This window comes from Rhineura floridana, chromosome 6, assembly GCF_030035675.1.
Source record: "Rhineura floridana isolate rRhiFlo1 chromosome 6, rRhiFlo1.hap2, whole genome shotgun sequence".
Taxonomy (NCBI): Eukaryota; Metazoa; Chordata; class Lepidosauria; order Squamata; family Rhineuridae; genus Rhineura; species Rhineura floridana.
Window position 1 is genome coordinate 153,441,766 of NC_084485.1, and position 10,896 is coordinate 153,452,661.

Consider the following 10,896-nt stretch of genomic DNA (forward strand, 5'->3'; position numbering starts at 1 on the left):
AAATAAAAATTGTCAGCAAGCGCATGCACAAATTCTTGCACAAGTTAGTTGGAAAGGGTTAGGTGGTGCCTGAATGCAAAAATTCTTGAACAAGATTTTTGGGGGTTGAAGAATTCTTATGGAATTTGCAGTTTAATGACCACTCAGTTGTGCATTCCATTGAAAGAAATGGAGCAGCTAGACAGTCTGCTTTTCGTTCTGCATTCTCATCTGCATCCAATATACGTAAACTTATCTGAGACACTTCGCCGATACCCAAAACCTATAAAGTGACAGACACATTCCTAATGCTAAAATGATTTGTTAACATTTCCTTCATTTGTGTGTTTGATGGTATTTAACTGTGTCAAGTCTTGACATAGGGAATCTGTTGTCACAAAAGGTAGTCATGGCCTTTTGCTTATATGGCTGTTAAAAAAGTATTCAGCAAACTCCTGTCAGCAACTGTCAGCCATGACAGCTTAACTGCAAACCTTTTGTTGTTTTCAGAGAAGAGCATTTGATGATTGTCTTTTGGCCCCCTGGCAGTTGTACTGTGGAGTGCCGCAGGGTACCATCTTGTCCCTGATGCTGTTTAACATCTATATGAAGCTCTTAGGAGCAGTCATCGGGAGATTTGGGGCTAGGTGTCAGCAGTACACTGATGATACCCAGCTGTATTTCTCTGTAATTCTGAATTGGGAGAGGCCGCGCAAGCCCAGGACGGTGCCTGGACTTGGTGGTGGGCTGGATGAGGGCCAATAAACTGAATCCTAGTAAGATGGACACGCTGTGGGTTGGTAGTTCCTGAGTTTGGATAATTGGTCAATTTCTTGGTTTGGATTGGGTTGTACTCCCCCTGAAAGAGCGTATTTGTAGTCTGGGGGTGCTCCTGGATCCATCATCATCACTAGAGGCCCAGGTGACCTCAGTGGCTAGGAGTGCCTTTTACCAGCTTTGGCTGATAAGACAGCTACAGCTGTTTCTGGACCGGGATAGCCTGACCACTATTGGCCATGCATTGGTAACCTCCAGGCTGGATTACTGTAATGCACTCTACATGGGGCTGCCCTTGAGGTTGGTCCAGAAGCTGCAGCTGGTGCAAAATGTGGTGGCAAGACTGCTCACTGGGGCAGGGTATCACCAACATGTCACCCCGCTGCTGAAAGAACTGCACTGGCTGCCCATTAGCTACTGGGCCAAGTTGAAGGTTCTAGTTTTGGTCTACAAAGCCCTGTGCAGCTTGGGACCAGGATACCTGAAAGATCGTGTTATCCCTTATATACCCAATTGAACACTGTGCTCTGCAGGTGAGGGCCTCCTGCAGTTGCCATCTTATCAGGAGGTCCATTCCGCACAACATAGGAAGCGGACCTTTAGTGTAGTGGCACTTGCCCTTCGGAATTCCCTCCCCTTAAATGGCAGACAGGTACCATCTCTGTTATCTTTTTGGTTCCTACTGAAGATCTTTCTCTTTCAACAAGCCTTTTAAGTAGAGATCATATCCCAGTCTGTGTCTGTGCTGAAATTGCTTTTTAAGATGTTTTTCAAGCTTTTATTTTTGTTTTTAAAGATGTTTTGTTTTAATATATTTTAAAGTCTATTTTTAACATGTTTTAGAGTGTTTTTAGAATTTTGTTTGCTGCCCTGGGCTCCTTCTGGGAGGAAGAGTGGGATATAAATTTAATAAATAAAATAAATAAAAAATGTTAGAGGCAATTTACTTGGAGGGCAAACAGTGCAGAATTTGTTATGCTCTGCATGTAAGCTTGCTAGGGGCATCTGGTCAGCTGCTGTTGGTGGCAGAATGCTAGACTAGATGGGCCTGTAGTTTGATCCAGCATAGTCCTATGCTAGTGTAGTATAGAGATTGAGGCTTTAATCCCTATTTATAACTCAACAGAGCTTTCTCAGTAGATGTGTATAGGATTGCACTGTAAAAGAATGAGCTGAAAGTCTCTGGTAGAGAATAGCTGCTCTGTGATTAAAAAACAAAGCACAACAAATAAAAATTCTGTGCCAAGAAAAGCTGAATTCTATAACTTACAGAACTCTGGAAATGCAGTACATTTGCATAATTTATTCTGCTTGATTGTCCATGCATTACAAACATAGGGTGGTATTCAACATTACTTTTTTAAGCATTCTACCTCTTATGGTTGCAACTATGAGTTGTATTCATCTAAGTCCTACTTAGAGTAGACCCATTGAAATTAATGGACATGGCTAACTTAGGTTCATTAATTTTAATAGGTCTGCTCTGAGTAGGACTTAGTTGAATACATCCCATATATTTGCAAGCATAAGAGGTAGAAGCATGAAAAAAATAAAGCTGAGATTCTGCACCCAGTAGCATATTGTGATTGCATAAAATCCTGACATACCCACAGCCTAGTTTGGTAATTACAATCCCAGGATTATCTGGGACAGTTAAAATAGTCCAGTTTAAGGTTGCACAAGCCACTATAGGTTGGAAGAATTTCCACCAGGTCTAACTGCCAAGTAGTCTTCAGAGTTTCTTTTTAATCTTTCCCTTAAAATAGCCTTCCCCAACCTGGTGCTTTCCAGATGTTTCACACTGCAACTTCCATCAGCTCCAGCCAGCATGCCAAGTGGTCAGGAATGATGGGAGCTGAAGGTCAAGACATCTGGATGACACCAGGTTGAGCAAGGCTGTCTTAGAATATTGTTTAGCTTGTTTACTTAAGTTATAAGAAGACTCCGCTCTGTAAGAACCTTTTTTCTCTGCTAGTGAAAGATACTGTGGTCTGGGAGATGTCAGTTGGCCTGTGAATGGCTGGCCACGAGTTTACAGGAGGGAGGGGCCTCCCACCCCCTCTTTCTCCTTTTCTTAGGAGGAGTTTGGCGCATTCATGTTTGTTTGTGGCTTGAAGCTGAAATTCATACATGCTGGAGACGTCTAGTGTTCATTTTGTCAGACTTCAAATAAATGTGCAGCAAGCCCTGATTAAGGCATCACTATCCCATTGAATTTTAACTCCTAACTGTAAATGAATTTGACCTTATATCGTTTAAGGGAAAGTGGCCAATTGTCAGGAATGATGAGAGTTGTAGTCTAGCAACATCTGGAGGGCCATAGATAAGCCACCCCTGATTTAAGGTGAAGACTTTTGAATGAACATAAAATAATTTGTCAGTTTGTGATAGTTGAAGTGTTACTTGTAACCATTTGGCTCTCCTATAGTTTACATGCATTTATATTTTCAAGCATTGTATTGAAATTAATGCAATGCCTTCTCTCTTTTTAAAATTCTTATTGTCAATTGCATTTTCATTGCTTTGGGCCTCACAGCAGTCCCTCTTCAGTCACTTTCCACTCACTGAATCCTCGTTTCTCTCTTTTTATAGCCTTTCCAAGACGATGGCTGGTGTGACACCATCAATAACCGAGCTTATTGTCAGTATGATGGTGGTGACTGTTGCTCTTCCACGGTCTCCTCCAGGAAGGTAGGTGGGATGTTGGTTAATCAGCAACTTTCCATTTATAGAGAGAGCCAATGTGGTGTAGTGGTTAGAGTGTTGTACTACGACCTGGGAGACCAGGGTTCGAATCCCCACACAGCCATGAAGCTCACTGGGTGACCTTGGGCCAGTCACTGCCTCTCAGCTTCAGAGGAAGGCAATGGTAAACCACCTCTGAATACCGCTTACCATGAAAACCCTATTCATAGAGTCGCCATAAGTCAGGATCGACTTGAAGGCAGTCCATTTACATTTTTTCAATTTATAGGCAGGGTCCATCAGGTTAAAAGAATCCCGTCTGTTTTCCCCGACTGCCTCCTCAAATTGCTGTTATCTGCCACCAGGGGGTTCAGAACTGTGTTTGTGAGGTAAACACAGGTCCAGAATGTTAGTGTGGGTAAAAGTAGTCACATGTGCAAAGATAGCCAGGATGGGCAGAAATTCAGGGGGAACTGATTGGCAGGGAAGGGTTAAACACAGCCTTCTCTCACATCCTTTCTATAATTCAGAATAACCACCAGAGGGCACCTTGCAAAGGAGGAAGGGTATCAGGGCTTTCTTACAGGTGGCTGCAGTAACAAGTGTGGTTTCTCTCTTAGTTATCAAAAACTGATTGGATTCAAAGGATGCTTGAATTCTGTGGTTATAGGTAGGGATAATAACATCCACAAGGCCTATCCGCAAATTCCCCCAATTTTAGCGGAAACATGTCACCACCTCCTGTAGCCTAAAACAGTAGCGAAGTGGGCTATTACAAAAAGTAGGGGTGGTGGGGGTCCTCCCTCAGAAATTTGAGCACTGTTCAGTGAAATAGCTTAACTATATTAGAAACCAATGCCAGCTAGGTAACTTATCAACGTTAAAGAAAAAAAATCTGTTGCTAAGGGCTGGTTCACACAGACATGGACTCTCTCTCTCTCTCTCTCTCACACACACACACACACACATTTGAATATTGATACCGAACTCCATTGAAAAGCATTATGTCTGAGATTATATAAATTGCATCTGTGCTATTGTGGCTTTTGTGGCCCATTCACACATGGAAATTGCTTCTTGATGTTTTATCAGCTTGATGTGGACCAGGCCCAGTGCTTGAACAATTTGACCTTTGTTAATTCTGGTATGAATTGACCTGATCCACTTCGCCTGAGCAAATGTGTGGGTTGGAGCCTAGTTACGTACCAACTTTCACATGCCCTGAAAGTTCTGATACAGTTCTTGGCTAAAAGAAGGGAGGGGAAGTGTTTTAAAATGTGTATTTTGAGAGGAAATGTGTTATAAATGCATATTTTGAAAGACGATGCATATTTAAATAAGTATTTAAATGTGAATTTTCATGCAGTTTAAAATAAAAGATTTGCAGGTTAATGTGGCAATAGGATGGAACAGATGTATGAGTGAACACATGCAAAAGTGGCACAAATCAAATGCAGGCTAATTTGACCATCCCTAATTTTTGCCAGTGTGTGTTTTTAAACCTTGACCTGCTTGTTTCTTGAATACCCAAACACCTTTAGTATAGCCCAGCCTTTCCCAACCAGTGTGCCTCCAGATGTTGTTGGACCACAACTCCCATCTTTCCTGACCATTGGCAAAGCTGGCTGAGGCTGATGGGAGTTGTGGTCCAACAACATCTGGAGACACACTGGTTGGGAAAGGCTGGTATAGTCAGTACCTGCTAAGTAGAACATGAGGATGTGCCCTTGAAGTGCGCCCCAGAACTATTTCACTGTGTTCAGATTCTGTGGCAGTTATGCAGGGGTCACTTGATGGACAGGTCAGTGTGGAAAGAAAGTTTTAAAAGATCTAGTATAGGAGTATGACCGACCTCCCCACCCCAAACGTGCCTGCTTTGGTGTCAACAGGCTGATCCATTGAAAGATCCATTGAAAGGCCAGATAGGCGGCCTAACAATAAAATTTTATTATTTTATTATTATTATTATCTTGCATATTTAGCTTCTGAAGATGGGATCTTTTGTTATTTTGCGCTTATGCCAATTACATTTGTCAGCCACCTTTGGGTTGGGACTCCACCTAAGTTCCTCCTCCTTGATAATCTTCTCTTGCCACCTCCATGCTCTTGCCCAGTGTTCCCAAAACATATCTGATATCTGTACAAAAGATCTTGAGACAGACAATCCTCACTCCAAAAATGTGTGTTTGGTTCTTCTCTTCTTCCCTATCTTGTGAATGTTGAAGCACTTTTATTTTCATCACTCACAGGAAAGAAAAAGAAAAGGGCTTGTGGGTGTGCATCTTGGACTGGAGGTGGGGGTTGTTTTGTACCTAGAGTGGAGGTTGCCTGGAGACCCTTCCATCTTAAGGATATGTTTTAGAGTGGTGACGGAGTGGCTTGCTGGATGGCAGAGAGAGAAGGGTGAGGAAACACAGTGGTGAAGCTTTCTCTGTGTAGTAGCCAAACAAAACAAGTGAGAAGAATGACTTTGCAGAGTTGGAACAACACATTGGGCATCACTGCAAAATCCCATCGCTCCTTTTTGTTTTATTTGAACTGATCCAGGTCAGTCAAAGGGTTTTGTCTCAAAGGACAAATAACTCAAATGGCCCTTTCATCAGGTCAGATTGACATGATCTGAAAAGCTTCCAAGAAAACAGCAAATGTTCAGTGTACTGAGTCTGGTTTGTATAAAGCTCTAGGCCAAGAAGGCATTCCAAATCTCCACTCATTTGCCTGCTTTGTTCATCCTGGCTGTTTCCTGTAATATCAAATGAGGAACCTGACTTCAAGTGGATGCATACATTATTATTTATTTATTGGCAGATGTATCAATACCTACTGCTAAGTATGCTGAACATATGAAGCTGCTTTATAATGAGCCAAACCTAGACAAATCCCAACCCAAGCGCAGCAACCCAAGATTTTAGGCAGAGGTCTTCCCAGCCATGGAAATTGGAAGTCCTGGAAATTGAATGTGGGTCCTTCTGCGTATAAAGCATATGCTCTGCTACTGTGGGCCCTTCCCAGAAGCTTTATATGAGTAAAGGAGGACTGTCTGACCAGCTGTGCCTTCCTTTTGATATAAAGATCCAGAGTCTGTGAAGTTGTAATATTAGGAATTAGCAGATTGGTATGGATGAAGATTATTCTTTTCAAATGAGGGGTTGAGGGCCATGGCAAGCCACTTCTGCACGGTGCCTCTCCTGGCTCTTCTATAACCTGTTGTTTGCCAGATGGATCCTCCCAAATATGTGGTGAGTTTCCTTGCCAGATGTTCCAGGAGGAATTGATTGCTGGAGTGGAAACTCTCCACTTGATCCAGAAGATGTCCTTGGTGTGTTAAACTAGACATTACAGCAGGGGAAAATGAGTCCCCCACAAGGAAGCAATTTACTTGATGGGGATAAGATAACAGGCCAGCTCTGAAAAGAGCTTTTACACTTACCTCTGGCTTTTCCATAACTTCTCAATTTTATGATGCCCAGAGGTAGGCTTACAGGCTTCAATTCAGTGACATCACATGCCATAAAAGGATATGGATTATGACAAAACTAAAGACATAATTGAGTACAGATGATCTTTTGCCAAGTGGTAACTTGGCACAAGAGAGCCAGTGTGGTGTAGTGGTTTGAGTGTTGGACTACGACCTGGGAGATCAGGGTTCGAATCCGCACACAGCCATGAAGCTCACTGGGTGACCTTGGGCCAGTCACTGCCTCTCAGCCTCCGAGGAAGGCAATGGTCAACCACCTCTGAATACCGCTTACCACGAAAACCCTATTCATAGGGTCACCATAAGTAGGGAATGACTTGGAGGCAGTCTATAACTTGGCACAATGTGCAGGTAACTCTTTGGTAAGGTGGTCTATATCATCCTGCTAAGTGGTAAAGAGGATCTTATGTCTCTCCTGCATTCATGGATTTCTGATTGGGTTCAGAAGTATGTTATAAATCTCCTTGGTAGAGATGTCTGGATTATCAAGGGCATGAGAAGTTACCACTTGGTAAACAATGGTTTGTATTTGCTTTAGATGAACAAAAGCCACAATGGTTTATCTTTACTTTATATGGACAAAAACCAGCAACACCATAAAAATATTCCAGAATGAGGACCTAGCATGTTTTGAGGCCATAGGGGCTCCTTGTTGAAAAATGAGATATAAATAAATAGTAAAAATGTAATGTTGTACACTGAAGGTGTTTTCTTCCAGGTTAGTCAATGCTCCATAGAGGTCTTGTGACTAGATGCTAACCTGGGCAGCCACTGTAAGATTCCCATCATACATTGTGGAAAAAACATGTGAAGCTAATCCTTAACCATGAATTCACAGTCCTACAAGGCATATCTCTGAGAATGCCTTCATCCATATGAACCCGCTTTCTGTTAACACAGCGACTATTCAGGATATTCAGTTGATGGGGAATGAGTTAGAGCCTTCTCCATGATGGCACAGGCCTCATGTTAATGTCTCATGAGAGTTCACCTCTGCCTGTTGAAAGTGCTAACACTGTAGAAGAGAAAGATGGAGGGGACAGAGCACACATGCCAGAGGGCTCATCCACACTTAAGTTTAATGTAGATTTGAAGCTGCTTGTGTCTCAATTATTTTTGCAGCCTGCACTTCCCCCTGCTAAATTCCAATTTTCCTTACCCACAGAAAATCCAACAAGGGAAAAAATGCAATAAAAAATTACATGATCCTCAACTGTGGACTTATGGAAGTGCATTGGATGGGTGGATTTCCCCCCCCATGTCTGGTGATGTTCTGCTGGGTGCTGTCTGTTGCCACATCTCCTATTTCCATAAGCCCAAAGGAAAGGATACACCCTGCCTTTTTCCACCAGTTGTTGCAGAAGGCATGTTAGTGTTTTTAGAGCTGCTGTTGACAAAACAGCTGTATTAAAAATAAAAGTTGACATTTTAAATACAGGAGAAGGAAAAAGAAAAGGAAATAGCCTTTCATGTAAGCAAATCTTTCCCTGGCTTGGAGCAAGTTTTTTTACTGTCCATTTGTACAAATCTGATATATTGAAAAGCTTGTATTTCATTTCCCCCCCAAAATAAATAGATGTCTGTACACAGGTAAACAAACACCAGTGTGCATGCCCACAACAGACCTCAGTTTTCTGGAATTGTGCGTGGTGAAGTACTAATTAAGGGGAGGAAGAATTCTCAGTGCGAATACAGCCCATCAGGCATTGCCCACTAGTGTGGATGGGAAACATCAGGAGAGATTTTTGGAGGTATAAACTTGAAAGTGGTCATGTGTGGATGAAAATGCCAAACATGCACATGGAAACAGCGACCCATGTACACATTAAAGCCCTAGCGTGGGCACAGCCAGGGAGGAACCATTTGCCACCTTTCGCAGTCCTTTGTTTATCCCCACTTGTCTCACAACTTAGTAGTAACTAATTTTTCCTAAAAGTTGGGAAGGGCAGGAAAAATGGGCCTCTAAAGCAGTGGTGTGGGACTTGTGGCCTTCCAGATGTTGCTGGACTCCCAAGTTCCCACAGCTCCAGACTGCATGGTCAATGGCCAGGGATGATGGGAGTTGGAGTTATCTGAAAGGTTATAGGTTCCCAAATCCTGATGGGCAGAGTAATCCAAATGATGGGGAACCGGTGGAAGTGGGCTGGCGGAGGAGGATCCAGTGGCGTCCACTTGTTGCTTGGGAGCCACCAGCCCGACTGAACACAGGGTCCATCAGGAGCTGGGTGTGGGATCCGGAAGAGAAGAGCTGGCCCCCACTACCAGAGAGTAAGCAGTTTCCACTGCCCTGGAGTCCTGTTGTTTTCCTCTGCCAGTCTTTTTGCCAGAGGAATTCCCGGGTGCATTGGTAACTGTACAAGCACTCCAAGGGGGACTTGGGTGCCATATGCCACCCCCCCACACAGCTCCTCCCCTGCCACACACTTTCTAGGCTACTGCTGGCTTCCACCAGCTCTCTGTCCCTGATGGACCCTTGGTGGTGCCGGCAGGCTCCTGGCACTGCTGCAGCTCAGCCAGGATGGGGAGCTTCTGCCAGCAGAGCCTGGCAACACTGGGAGCCTGCCAGCTGAGCCAGGGGTCCGCCACATCCAACTCAGCGTAAACTCAAGTTGGATTGCTCCCTTAGAAGCTAGTTTTTCTTGCCTTTCCCAACTTTTAGAAAAAAATACTAGCTGCTGCTAAACAGCGAGGTAAGTGGAGCTGGAGAGGAAGGTTGCCAGTAGCTTCTCCTTCCTTGTATGACATGGAGCCATCAAAATGTTCACCAAACACAGCCTCACGAGCACAACAGCTAGCCAGGTCCTGAATTAGTTTTTCCCTTCCTTCCTTCTTTATTTATTTATTATTTGATTTATATCCCGCCCTTCCTCCCAGCAGGAGCCCAAATAGGTAGGTGAACACTTCTTGTTAGGCAAGCTTTTCAGCTGTGATCTGGTTAGACTTTGTTCTCTCTTTTTGCCAATGTTTGCTTTCATTTATTATTTTACTGACTTGGCTTTATGTCTTTTGTTTTTGTACATCACCTTAGGCATTTGGAGGAGGGCATGGGAGTGGCTGATAGTTTATTCAATAGTTTGAGTAACACCGTCGAACCAGATGAGCATATAGTGAGGGAGATCCCTTCACTGATTTAGCTCAAGGCCTCTCTTCTCTAAACAACTCTCTTATCCAATCTCTTCAGGTGGTCCTGTTTCCTAATGGCTGTGACCAGGATGAGTGCACCTGCCGGGACCCAGCTGCAGAAGAAAATCAGTGATAGCAGCCAGGACGGCTTATGCTGTCAGGCCCAGAATTGGAGGAAACTGCACAGGCTTGTGGGGTAGCGTGATCAAAGGGACTGGAAGGGCTGATGGATAGAACTTCAGTGGAAGCATGGGCACAGAGGCCTAGTACGATGAGGGATAAGGAAGAAGGAAAGCAGTGAAAAAGAGGCCGAGAGAGGGAAAGGAATGCAAGAGAAGAAACAAACATCTTACAACCCCAGTTCGACTTCCTTTCCATCAGAAATGAAACACAGGCCGAAGGCCTATTCCATGGCCTTGCCACCTCTGTTGGCAAACTGGCTTTGGATCAGGCCTCGAGGCTGCCTTCATTACGTGACTGTATAAATGGTTTGCCACCTACAACTTGTCTGTCTTTGCTCTGAATTTTGTCAGTAGGGGTTCCCCCCTTCACTGTCTAGGGCTTGATTTTGGAGAGGGGGAAGATAAAATGATCTGTCTGCAAATATTTAAGCATAATTTTATTACAAATCTATATTATATTTTTATTTGCTGTTCATTAAGCTGAAACGTGCTGCTGTGATGTACAGGACATCAGAAAACGTGGTGTCAGGTAAAGAAGAATTCCCAGAAATGGAGGGAATTCTGAGGCCTGGTTTATGCAAACAGCAGTATCAAGTAGTAACATTGTTTTGTGTTTTTCTGGTGTAAGGTTGCATATTTGAATGCCCCTCCAAATCCACCGTACCCTGCCCT

At 43.6% G+C, this 10,896-nt stretch overlaps 1 protein-coding gene across 2 annotated transcripts in view; it reads left to right on the forward strand.

Moving 5' to 3' along the window:
• The window catches only part of PAPPA2 (pappalysin 2), a 219,636-nt gene extending 208,740 nt beyond the window's left edge, over positions 1-10,896 (forward strand). For both annotated transcript variants that reach the window (XM_061634177.1, XM_061634178.1), the window contains 2 exons: positions 3,349-3,447; positions 10,101-10,896. In XM_061634177.1, coding sequence (XP_061490161.1) covers positions 3,349-3,447; positions 10,101-10,175 — 174 coding nt within the window. In that variant the 3' untranslated portion in view covers positions 10,176-10,896. The remainder of the gene's footprint in view (positions 1-3,348; positions 3,448-10,100) is intronic.